This window comes from Lichenostomus cassidix, unplaced genomic scaffold (assembly GCF_008360975.1).
Source record: "Lichenostomus cassidix isolate B80296 unplaced genomic scaffold, HeHo_3.0 HiC_scaffold_33, whole genome shotgun sequence".
In the NCBI taxonomy this organism is placed as follows: Eukaryota; Metazoa; Chordata; class Aves; order Passeriformes; family Meliphagidae; genus Lichenostomus; species Lichenostomus cassidix.
In genome coordinates, this window is record NW_028147632.1 from 3,461,636 (window position 1) to 3,474,930 (window position 13,295).

At 35.9% G+C, this 13,295-nt stretch overlaps 1 protein-coding gene across 1 annotated transcript in view; it reads left to right on the forward strand.

The window, feature by feature from the left end:
• The window catches only part of LOC146421542 (bromodomain-containing protein 2-like), a 55,248-nt gene that overhangs the window by 14,625 nt on the left and 27,328 nt on the right, over positions 1–13,295 (forward strand). The window contains 3 exon segments of the mRNA XM_085047165.1: positions 634–740; positions 6,334–6,501; positions 6,598–6,646. Coding sequence (XP_084903291.1) covers positions 634–740; positions 6,334–6,501; positions 6,598–6,646 — 324 coding nt within the window.

Here is a 13,295-nt window from a genome sequence, read left to right on the forward strand (position 1 = left end):
AATAGTTGAAAAATTTGAAAAAAAATCGCGAAAAATACAAAAAAAATTCAAAAAAAATCTGAAAAAAATCCAAAAAAATTCCAAAAAAATTCGGAAAAAATCCCAAAATATCCCAAATAATTCCCATTATTTTCTGGAATTCTCAGCCCACGGATGACATCGTGCTGATGGCTCAGAGCCTGGAGAAAAAAACCCCAAAAAAATCAAAAAAAATCCCAAAAAAATTAAGAAAAAACACAAAAAATCCAAAAAAAATCACATAAAAAAGAAAAAAAATCCCCAAAAATCCTCAAAAATCCCAAAACAAACTCTTACAAAGTACAAAAAGATTGTCAAAATATTGGAAAAAATTAAAAAAAAATCGAAAAAAATCCCAAAAATAGTCCTAAAATAAGAAAAAAAATCAGAAAAAAAACGTATTAAAAAGAAAAAAAAAAATAGTTGGAAAATAGTTGAAAAATTGAAAAAAAATTTAAAAAATAAAGGAAAAAATTGAAAAAATCGAAAAAAATTGAAAAAAAATCGGAAAAAATTTTAAAAAAATCGAAAAAAAATCGAAAAAAATTCCAAAAAAATCCCAAAAAAATCCCAAAATATCCCCAATAATTCCCATTTTTTTCTGGAACTTTCCAGCCCACAGATGACATCGTGCTGATGGCTCAGACCCTGGAGAAACTCTTCCTGCAGAAAGTGGCTCAGATACCTAAATTTGAAAAAAATACAAAAAAAATTGGAAAAAATATAAAAAACCCCAAAAAAATCCCAAAAAATCCTCCTAAAATTCCAAAATAAAATCCCCAAAAATCCCTATTAAAAAACATTCAGAAGGAAAGAAAAAAAAAGTTGAAAAATCAAAAAAATTGAAAAAAATAACAAAAATTCTCAAAATAAAAAAATTCAAAAAAATACCAAAAAATTCAAAAAAAAATTGCAAAAAATTTCCAAAAAATCCCTAAAAATTCCCATTTTTTTCTGGAATTCTCAGCCCACAGATGACATCGTGCTGATGGCTCAGAGCCTGGAGAAACTCTTCCTGCAGAAAGTCGATTGAAAAATCCAAAACAATCAGAAAAAATCTCCCAAAAACATTCCTAAAATAAGAAAAAAATATTTTAAAAAAGTTTTTAAAAAGAAAAAAGAAAAAAAGTTGGAAAATAGTTGAAAATTTTGAAAAAAATTCGGAAGAAAATAGGAAAAATTCTTTTAAAAAATGGGAAAAAATTCGAAAAAATTCGAAAAAAATTCGAAAAAAATTCAAAAAAAATCCCAAAAAATTCCCAAAAAATCCCCAAAAACTCAAAAAAATTCCCCTAAAAAAATTGGTAAAATTTCCATTAAATATCTTATTAAAATAAAAAAAAAATCCTCAGAAAAGTCCTTAAAATAAAAAAAAATTTGCGCTGGGATGGAAAAAAATCCACAAAAATCAAAAAAAAAATCACCAAAAAATGAAAATAAAATCCAAAAATCATTAAAATTTCTCTAAAATATTTAAAAATAGGAAAAAAAACCAAATAAAATTCTTAGAAAAAAAAAGTTGAAAAATAGTTGAAAAATTCGAAAAAAAATCGAAAAAAATTCGTAAAAAATTCGTAAAAAATTCGTAAAAAATTCAAAAAAATTTAAAAAAAATTGCAAAAAATCCCCAAAAAATTTGCAAAAAATCCCTAAAAATTCCCATTTTTTTCTGGAATTCTCAGCCCACGGATGACATCGTGCTGATGGCTCAGAGCCTGGAGAAACTCTTCCTGCAGAAAGTGGCTCAGATACCAAAATTTGAAAAAAACAGAAAAAAAAAAAAAAAAAAAAAAAAAAAAATTGGAAAAAATAGCAAAAAACCTAAAAAAATCCCAAAAAATCCTCCTAAAATTCCAAAATAAAATCCCCAAAAATCCTTATTAAAAAACTTTCAGAATAAAGAAAAAAACAGTTGAAAAATCAAAAAAAATAAAACAAAAAAAAAAACAAAAAAAAAAAAAAACAAAAAAAAAAAAACAAAAAAAAAAAATGGAAAAAAATAAGAAAAAATTCTAAAAAAAATTGTAAAAAATTCAAAAAAATCCAAAAAAAAAAAAAAATTGCAAAAAAATAAAAATTCCAAAAAATCCCTAAAAATTCCCATTTTTCTGGAATTCTCAGCCCACAGAGACATCGTGCTGATGGCTCAGAGCCTGGAGAAACTCCCTGCAGAAAGTAAAAACAACAAAAAAACAACAAAAACATCCACAAAAAAAATCCCCAAATGGGGACAAATTGAGAAAAATTCGGGGAAAAAACAGAGAAAAATTGTAGAAAAAGTGGAGAAAAATTGGGGAAAAATTGGAGGAAATTCGGAGAAAAAATGGGGAAAAATTGGGGAAAAAATGGAGAAAAATGGGGAAAAATTGGGGAAAAAATGGGGGAAAATTGGGGGAAAAATGGGAAAAAATAGGAGAATTTGGGGAAAATTTGGGGGAAAAAACAGAGAAAAATTGAGGGAAAATTGGAGGAAATTCGGACAAAAAATGGGGAAAATTGGAGAGAATTTGGGGAAAAAATGGGAAATATTGGAGAGAATTTGGGGTTGGAAAAATGGGAAAAATTTGAGAGAATTTGGGGAAAAAATTAGGGGAAAATTTGGAAAAAAAAAGGGGGAAAATTGGGAAAAATTATTTGTGAAAAAATGGGGAAAATTGGGGAAAAATGGGAAAAATTTGCAGAAAAAATGGAGAAAAATTGGGGGAAAATTGGGGAGAAATTGAGGAAAATTATGGGAAAATTTGGGGAGAATTTGGGGAAAAATTGGGGAAAAATTGGGGAGAATGGGAAATATTGGGAGAATTCGGGAAAAATGGGAAAAATTGGGGGGAAAACGGAGAAATTTGAGAAAAATTGGGGGAGAATTGGGGAAAAATTGGGAAAAATTGAGGAAAATTGGGAAATTTTGGGGGAAATTGGGGAGAAATTGGGAAAATTGGAGGAAAAAATGGGGAAAATTGGGGGAAAAATGGGGAAAAATTTGGGATAAATTGGGGGAAAATTGGAAAAATTTGACAGAATTGGGAAAAACTGAGAAAAATGGGGGATGAATTGGGGAAAAACTGAGAGAATTTGGGAAAAATTGGGAAAAAATGGGGAAAATTGGAGAGAATTTGGGGTTTGGGGTTGGAAAAATGGGGAAAATTGGGGAGAAATTGGGGAAAAATTGAGAAAAATGGGGAAAAAATTGGGAAAAATGGAAAAAATTGGAAAAAAATGGGGGAAAATTGGAGAGAATTTGGGAAAAATTGAGAAAGAATTGGGAGAAAAATTAGGGAAATTTGGAAAAAAAAAGGGGGGAAATTGGGAAAAATTATTTGTGAAAAAATGGGGAAAATTGGGGAAAAATGGGAAAAATTTGGGGAAAAAACTGAGAAAAATAGGGAAAAATTGCAGAAAAAATGGAGAAAAATTGGGGGAAAATTGGGGAAAAATGGGGAAAAAATGGGAGAATTTGGGGAAAATTGGGGAAAAATTTGGGGAAAAAACAGAGAAAAATTGGGGAAAAAATGGAGAAAAATTGGGGGAAAATTGGAGAAAAATTGCAGAAAAAATGGAGAAAATTTGGGGGAAAATTGGAGGAAATTCGGAAAAAAATGGGGAAAATTGGGAAAAAATGGGGAAAATTTGAGAGAATTTGGGGAAAATGGGGAAAAATTAGGGAAAAATGGGAAAAGTTGGCGGAAAATTGGTGGAAATTTGGTAAAAAAAAGGGGGAAAATTGCAGAAAAAATGAAAAAAAAATTGGGGGAAAATTTAGGGAAAATTTGAGAGAATTTGGGGAGAAAATGGGGGAAAATTCGGGGAAAATTGGAGGAAATTTGGGAAAAAAACAGGGAAAAATTGGGGGAAAATTGAGAAAAAAAATGGGGAAAAATTGGGGGAAAATAGGGAAAAATTGGGGAAAATGGGAAAAATTTAGGGAAAAAAATAGAGAAAAATTGGGGAAAAATTGAGAAAAAGTGGGAGAAAAAACAGAGAAAAATTGCAGAAATAGGGAAAAATTGGGGAAAATTGGGAGAATGTTGGGGAAAAATGGAGAAAAATTAGGGAAATATTGGGAAATTGGGGAAAAAATGGGAGAAAATGGGGAAAAAATTGGGGAAAAATGGGGAAAAATGGGAGAATTTGGGGTTTGGGGTTGAAAAATGGGAATTTTGTGGGTTTTTTGGGTGTAAAATTCGATTTTTTGGGGTGTAAAATTTGGTTTTTTCAGGGTTTTTTCGTGTGTTTTGGGTGTTCACATCTGGATTTGGAGGTTTGGGAATGTTGGGATCAAAAAAAATGGGGAAAAACATCTGGATTTGGCGATTTTGGGGCCAAAAATGGGAATTCTGTGGGTTTTTTGGGTCTAAAATTCGATTTTTTGGGTGTAAAATTCGGTTTTTTCATGTTTTTTGGGTGTTCACATCTGGATTTGGAGGTTTAGGAATTTTGGGATCCAAAAAAATTGGGAAAAACATCCAAATTCGGGGTTTGGGGTTGGAAAAATGAGGGAAAAGTGGCGGTTTGGGGACAAAAATGGGAATTTTGGGTGTCAAAAATTTCGATTTTCCAGGAATTTTTTGTCCTTTTGGAATTCCCAAATTTTTTTTCCAGGTTTTTTTGGGTTTCCTAATTCCTTTTTCCGGATTTTTTAATGTCCTTTAGGGATCCTAAATCCATTTTTCCAGGTTTTTTTGGGATTCCATTTCCAAATCCCAAAGAATTAAAATTTTTTTTCTCTTTTTTAACTCTCCCTGTGAGATTTTTAGAATCTCATCTCTAATCCCATGGAATTTCCAGCTTTTCTCACGGAATTTTTGGATTTTTTCACAGAATTTCCACATTTTTTTTCTCCATCCTGTAATTCCATGAAATTTTTAGATTTTTTCACAGAATTTTTAGGTTTTTTCCCAGAATAATTTTCAGGTTTTTTCATCGAATTTTCAGATTTTCTCATGGAATTTCTACATTTATTGTATTTCCAACCCCTAATTTAATGGAATTTTCACGTTTTTTCATCGAAATTTCACATTTTTTCACCGAATTTTGGGATTTTCTCATAGAATTTTAGGTTTTTTTGGTAGAATTTTCAGGTTTTTTCGCCGAATTTTCAGGTTTTCCCACCAAATATTGAGGTTTTTCCACCAAATATTTAGGTTTTTTCACTGAATTTTCAGGTTTTCCCACCAAATATTTAGTTTTTTTCACCGAATATTCAGGTTTTTTCACCAAATATTTCGTTTTTTTCACAGAATTTTCAGGTTTTTCTGCCGAATATTCAGTTTTTCCCACCAAATATTTAGGTTTTTCCACTGAATATTTAGGTTTTTTTGGTGAATTTTCAGGTTTTTCCACCAAATATTTAGGTTTTTCCACGAAATATTCAGGTTTTTTCGCTGTATTTTCAGGTTTTTTCGTCGAATATTTAGGTTTTCCCACCAAATATTTAGGTTTTTCCACCAAATATTTCGGTTTTTTCGCCGAATTTTCAGGTTTTTCCACCAAATATTTACATTTTTTCACCGAATTTTCAGGTTTTTTCACCACATTTTCACATTTTTTCACCGAATTTTCAGGTTTTTTTACCGAACTTTCAGATTTTCACTCTTGCAACCCCAAATTCCCAAAAATTAATTTTTTTTTTCTCTTTTCCCAGCTCTCCTGGCCAGCCTGCCCAGCTCCCCCCTGGCCCAGCAGCTCCCTGCTCTCTCCTCTAATCCCATAGAATTTTTGACTTTTTTCCCAGAATTTTTAGGGTTTTTTGCAGAATTTTCAGGTTTTTTTCCCAGAATTTTCACATTTTCTCATAGAATTTTCAGGTTTTTTGTATTCCCAAGCCCTAATCCCATAGAATTTTCAGATATTTTCATAGAATTTTCAGGTTTTTTGTATTCCCAAGCCCTAATCCCATAGAATTTTCAGATATTTTCATAGAATTTTCAGGTTTTTTGTATTCCCAAGCCCTAATCCCATAGAATTTTCAGATATTTTCATAGAATTTTCAGGTTTTCCCATTGAATTCTCCCTTTTTTTTCTTTCTCCACCTCTAATTTAATGGACTTTTCACATTTTTTCACCAAATTTTAGGATTTTATTGCAGAATTTTCAGGGTTTTTCACTGAATTTTGGGATTTTTTTTCACCGAATATTCAGATTTTCTCACAGAGTTTTCACATTTTGTGATAGAATTTTGGGCTTTTTTTGCCAAATTTCCAGGTTTTTTCACCAAATATTTAGTTTTTTTCGCCGAATTTTCACATTTTCTCACCGAATTTTCAGGTTTTTTCTATTTCCAACCCCAAATTTCATGAAATTTCTTATTTTTTCTCTCCTTTTCGCAGCTCTCCTGGCCAGCCTGCCCAGCTCCCCCCTGGCCCAGCAGGTCCCCGCCGTCTCCTCCGTCTCTCAACCCTCGGGATTCCCCGAACTGCCCACGAGCACCATCCTCCCTCTGCCCCACCCTGGGGTCATCTCCTCGCCCCTGCTGAAGCCTCTGCACCCCAACATTCCCGGGAGTCACCCCGCAATTCCCGGGAATAATCCTAATAATAATCCTAATAACAATAATGGGAATAATCCCAATAACTCGGGGAGCAGCGTCAGTTCGGCCGTGCTGCCGGCGCCCAGCCAGCCCGTGGCTAAGGTGGGGTTTTAGAGAATAGGGGGGTTTAAGAGGAATTTAGGAGTTTAAGGAAATTTTGGGAAAAATTTGGGGGTTTTAGGGATTTTGGGGGGATTTTGGGGTTTTAGAGTTTGGTGAATTTTGGGGAGATTTGGGGGATTTTGGGGGTTTGGGGAATTTTAGGGTTTTGAAGTTTGGGAATTTTGGGGTTTTGGGGGGATTTTGAGGTGTTTAGGGGTTTTTAGGGGTTTGAGGGTTTTAGGGGATTTTGGGGTTTTGGGGGTTTGGGGGGATTTTGGGGGTTTTTGGAAAAATTTTGAAAAATTTGGGAAAAATTTAAGTTTTGGGGGTTTAGGGGGATTTTAGGGGATTTTGGGTTCTTTGGGGGGTTTTGGGAAAATTTTGGGATTTTGGGGTTTAGAGGGAAGTTTGGGGAGATTTGGGAGTTTTGGGGAGAATTTGGGGTTTTGGGGATTTTGAGGAATTTTGGTGTTTCTGAAATTTTGGGAGTTTTGGGGATTTTGGGGAATTTTGGTGTTTCTGAAATTTTGAGATTTAAGGGGGTTTAGGGGATTTTGGGGGAATTTGGGGGAATTTTTGGTGTTTCTGAAGTTTGGGGAGTTTTGGGAGTTTTGGGAGAATTTTGGGGAATTTAGGGGTTTCTGAGGTTTGAGGGATTTGGGATTTTGGGGTTTGGGGTTTGGGATTTGGGATTTGGGGTTTGGGGATTTGGGATTTGGGGGGTTTGGGATTGGGGGGTTTGGGATTTGGGGAGCGTCTTACCTGCAGGACTCACCTGAGGGAACCAGAAACACCTGCAGCTTCTTCCAGGTGGGTTTGGGGTTTGGGAAGTTGGGATTTGGGGAGTTTGGGGTTTGGGGGATTTGGGATTTGGGGTTTTGGGGTTTGGGTTTTGGGGAGTTTGGGATTTGGGATTTTGGGGGATTTGGGGATTTTGGGGGTTTTAGGGGAAATTTTGGGGGCTTTTGGAAATTTGGGATTTTGGGGTTTTAGGGAATTCAGGGGTTTGAGAAATTTTGGGGGATTTGGGGATTTTGGGGGTTTGGGAAAATTTTGGGATTTTGGGGGGATTTGGGGGGTTTTAGGGGATTTTGGGGATTGGGGGTTTGGGAAAATTTTGGGATTTTGGGGGATTTAGGGGGAATTTTAGGGGATTTTTGGGGGTTTGGGGGTTTTGGGGAAAATTTTGGGATTTTTAGGAAATTTTGGGGGAATTTGGGGAGATTTTGGGAGATTTGGGAGATTTTGGGGAGATTTGGGAGATTTTAGGGGATTTGGGGAGATTTTAGGGGATTTTGTGGGAATTTAAGGGATTTTGGGGGAGTTTTGGGGTTTAAATGGAATTTTTGGGATTTTGGGGAGATTTTGGAGATTTTGGTGATTTTGGGAGTTTTAGAGGAATTTTGGGGAGATTTTGGGGAATTTTGGGGATTTTTGGGGGAATTTTGGGGATTTTTGGGGATTTGCGAGTTTTTGGATGGGATTTTGGAGGGTTTTGGGGGAGATTAGGGGGTTTGAGGGAGATTTTGGGATTTTGGGGTTTTAGGGGGGATTTGGGGGAATTTAGGGGGAATTTTGGGGATTTTTTGGAGGGATTTGTGAGATTTTTTTGATTTTTGGAAAGGATTTTGGGGGTTTTTGAGGGAAATTTGGGGAATTTTGAGGATTTTAGGGATTTTTGCAGGGATTTTTTGGGGTTTTTGAGGGAATTTTGGGGATTTTTTGGGAAATTTTGGGAGAGGATTTTTGGGATTTTGGGGCATTTTCGGAAGGGATTTTGGGGAAATTTTTTGGGGAAAGTTTTAGGGAGATTTTAGGGAATTTTTGAGGTTTTTGGGGGAATTTGGGGATTTTGAGGGAATTTTTGAGGCGATTTTGGGGGATTTTTGGGTTTGAATTTGGGTCCTAAATTGGGAATTTCGATCCTGGAATGGGAATTTAGGATCTAGAAATGGAATTTAGGGTCTTGAAATGGGAATTTGGGGTCCTAAAATGGGAATTTCGGAATGGAATTTAGGGTTTGGGATGAAATTTTGGATCCTAAAATGGGAATTTGCATCCTGGAATGGAATTTGAGGTGTCTGGAATGGGATTTTGGGGTCCTAAAATGGGAATTTTGGGTCCTAAAATGGGAATTTTGGGTCCTGAAATGGGAATTTTGGGTCCTGAAATGGGAATTTTGGGTCCTGAAATGGGAATTTTGGGTCCTGAAATGGGAATTTTGGGTCCTAAAATGGGAATTTTTGGAATGGGATTTGGGATGTAGGAATGAGATTTAGGATCTAGAAATGGGATTTAGGGTCCTGGATTGGGAATTTTGGGTTTTGGATTGGAATTTAGGATCTAAAAATTGGAATTTAGGGTCTCAGAATGGGATTTGGGGTTTTGGAATGGGAATTTTCAGTGCCAGAATTGGGATTTAGGGATGGAATTTTGGCTCCTGGAATGGGATTTTGGGTCCTAAAATGGGAATTTAGATCCCGGAATGGGATTTAGGGTCCTGGAATGAGATTGAGGATGTTTGGAATGGAATTTTTGGCTGAAATTTTGGGTCCTGGAATAGAATTTAGGATCCAAAAATGGAATTTAGGGTCCTGGAATGGGATTTTCGGGTGCCAGAATTGGGATTTAGGGATGGAATTTTGACTCCTGGAATGAGATTTAGGATCTAGAAATGGGATTTTGGTCAAGAAATGGGAATTTAGATCCGAAAATGGGATTTGGGGTCCTGGATTGGGAATTTTGGGTCTTGGAATGGGAATTTTGAGTGCCAGAATTGGGATTTAGGGATGGAATTTTGACTCCTGGATTGGAATTTATTATCTAGAAATGGAATTTAGGATCCTGGAATAGAATTTAGGGTTTTGAAATGGAATTTGGGTCCTAAAATGGGATTTTTGGGTTTCAGAATGGAATTTTAAATGCCAGAATTTGCATTTTTTAATTGAATTTGGGTCTTGAAATGACACTTAGGATCCCAAAATCAACTCCAAATTTTCAGGAGTTATTTAACCCTTCAAAACAAGAAATCCTATTGAATTTCTACTCAAAATCCCTAATTTTTCCCCCAGAAAATTCCCACCAGCACCATCATCGTGGGTGGATTGGGATTTTGGGGTCCTAAAATGGGAATTTTGGGTCCTAAAATGGGAATTTTGGGTCCTAAAATGGGAATTTTGGGTCCTAAAATGGGGATTTTGGGTCCTAAAATGGGATTTTAGGTCCTAAAATGGGAATTTTGGAATGGGATTTGGGGTTTAGGGATGAGATTTAGGATCTAGCAATGGGATTTAGGGTCTTGGATTGGGAATTTTGGGTTTTGGATTGGAATTTAGGATCTAGAAATAGAGTTTAGGGTCTTGGAATGGGAATTTTGGAATGGGATTTGGGGTGTAGGAATGAGATTTAGGATTTAGAAATGGGATTTTGGGTCCTGGAATGGGATTTTTGGGTCTTGGAATGGGAATTTTGAGTGCCAAAATTGGGATTTAGGGATGGAATTTTGGATCTAGAAATGGAATTTTGGGTCCTAAAATGGGAATTTAGATCCCAAAATGGGATTTAGGGTCCTGGAATGAGATTTAGGATGTTTGGAATGGAATTTTTGGCTGAAATTTTGGGTCCTGGAATAGAATTTAGGATCCAAAAATGGAATTTAGGGTCTTGGAATGGGATTTTGGGTGCCAGAATTGGGATTTAGGGATGGAATTTTGACTCCTGGAATGAGATTTAGGATCTAGAAATGGGATTTGGGGTCAAGAAATGGGAATTCAGATCCAAAAATGGGATTTTTGGGGTCCTGGATTGGGATTTTTGGGTCTTGGAATGGGAATTCTGAGTGCCAGAATTGGAATTTAGGGATGAAATTTTGGGATTCTGGATTGGAATTTAATATCTAGAAATGGAATTTAGGATCCTGGAATGGAATTTAGGGTTTTGAAATGGAATTTGGGTCCAAAAATGGCATTTTTGGGTTTCGGAATGGAATTTTAAATGCCAGAATTTGCATTTTTTAATTGAATTTGGGTCTTGAAATGAAACTTAGGATCCTAAAATCAACTCCAAATTTTCAGGACTTATTTAACCCTTCAAAACAAGAAATCCTATTGAATTTCTACTCAAAATCCCTAATTTTTCCCCCAGAAAATTCCCACCAGCACCAGCATCGTGGGTGGATTGGGATTTTGGGGTCCTGAAATGGGAATTTTGGGTCCTAAAATGGGAATTTTGGGTCCTGAAATGGGAATTTTGGGTCCTAAAATGGGAATTTTGGGTCCTAAAATGGGAATTTTGGGTCCTGAAATGGGAATTTTGGAATGGGATTTGGGGTTTAGGAATGAAATTTAGGATCTAAAAATAGAATTTAGGGTCTTGGAACGGGAATTTTGGAATGGGATTTAGTGTTTAGGAATGAAATTTAGGATCTAGAAATGGGATTTAGGGTCTTGAAATGGAATTTCGGGTCTTGGAATGAAATTTAGGATCTAGAAATGGGATTTAGGGTCTCAGAATGGGATTTTTGGGTCTTGGAATGGGATTCTGAGTGCCAGAATTGGGGTTCAGGAATGGAATTTAGATCCTGGATTGGAATTTATTATCTAGAAATGGAATTTAGGATCCTGGAATAGAATTTAGGATCCAAAAATGGGAATTTAGGGTCTTGAAATGGAATTTTGAGTGCCGGAATTTGGATTTTTGAATCGAATTTGGGTCTTGAAATGAAACTTAGGATCCTAAAATTTCCTCCAAATTTTCAGGACTTATTTAACCCTTCAAAACAAGAAATCCTATTGAATTTCTACTCAAAATCCCTAATTTTTCCCCCAGAAAATTCCCACCAGCACCAGCATCGTGGGTGGATTGGGATTTTGGGGTCCTAAAATGGGAATTTTGGGTCCTAAAATGGGAATTTTGGGTCCTGAAATGGGAATTTTGGGTCCTGAAATGGGAATTTTGGGTCCTGAAATGGGAATTTTGGGTCCTAAAATGGGAATTTTGGAATGGGATTTGGGGTTTAGGAATGAAATTTAGGATCTGGAGGTGGAATTTAGGGTCTTGGATTGGGAATTTTGGGTTTTGGATTGGAATTTAGGATCTGAAAATGGAATTTAGGGTCTTGGAATGGAAATTTTGGAATGGGATTTGGGGTTTAGGAATGAAATTTAGGATCTAGAAATGGGATTTATGGTCTTGAAATGGGATTTTTGGGTCTTGGAATGGGAATTTTCAGTGCCAGAATTGGGATTTAGGGATGGAATTTTGGGTCTTGGAATGGAATTTAGGGTCCTAAAATGGGAATTTAGATCCCAAAATGGGATTTAGGGTCCTGGAATGAGATTGAGGATGTTTGGAATGGAATTTTTGGCTGAAATTTTGGGTCCTGGAATAGAATTTAGGATCCAAAAATGGAATTTAGGGTCCTGGAATGGGATTTTCAGTGCCAGAATTGGGATTTAGGGATGGAATTTTGACTCCTGGAGTGAGATTTAGGATCTAGAAATGGGATTTTGGTCAAGAAATGGGAATTTAGATCCGAAAATGGGATTTTTGGGGTCCTGGATTGGGATTTTTGGGTCTCGGAATGGGAATTTTGAGTGCCAGAATTGGGATTTAGGGATGGAATTTTGGCTCCTGGATTGGAATTTAATATCTAGAAATGGAATTTAGGATCCTGGAATGGAATTTAGGGTTTTGAAATGGAATTTGGGTCCAAAAATGGGATTTTTGGGTCTCGGAATGGAATTTTAAATGCCGGAATTTGGATTTTTTAATCGAATTTGGGTCTTGAAATGAAACTTAGGATCTCAAAATTTCCTCCAAATTTTCAGGACTTATTTAACCCTTCAAAACAAGAAATCCTATTGAATTTCTACTCAAAATCCCTAATTTTTCCCCCAGAAAATTCCCGCCAGCACCATCATCGTGGGTGGATTGGGATTTTGGGTCCTAAAATGGGAATTTTGGGTCCTGAAATGGGAATTTTGGGTCCTGAAATGGGAATTTTGGGTCCTGAAATGGGAATTTTGGGTCCTGAAATGGGAATTTTGGAATGGGATTTGGGGTTTAGGGATGAAATTTAGGATCTAGAAATGGGATTTAGGGTCTTGGAATGGGATTTAGATTTCTAGAATGGGATTTTTGAGTCCTGGAATGGAATTTTGGGTGCCAGAATTGGGATTTAGGGATGGAATTTTGGATCTTGGAATGGAATTTTGGGTCCTAAAATGGGAATTTAGATCCCAAAATGGGATTTAGGGTCCTGGAATGAGATTTAGGATGTTTGGAATGGAATTTTGGGCTGAAATTTTGGCTCCTGGAATAGAATTTAGGATCCGAAAATGGAATTTAGGGTCCTGGAATGGGATTTTCAGTGCCAGAATTGGGATTTAGGGATGGAATTTTGGCTCCTGGAATGAGATTTAGGATCTAGAAATGGGATTTGGGGTCAAGAAATGGGAATTTAGATCCGAAAATGGGATTTTTGGGGTCCTGGATTGGGAATTTTGGGTCTTGGAATGGGAATTTTCAGTGCCAGAATTGGGATTTAGGGATGGAATTTTGACTCCTGGAATGGGATTTAATATCTAGAAATGGAATTTAGGATCCTGGAATAGAATTTAGGGTTTTGAAATGGAATTTGGGTCCTAAA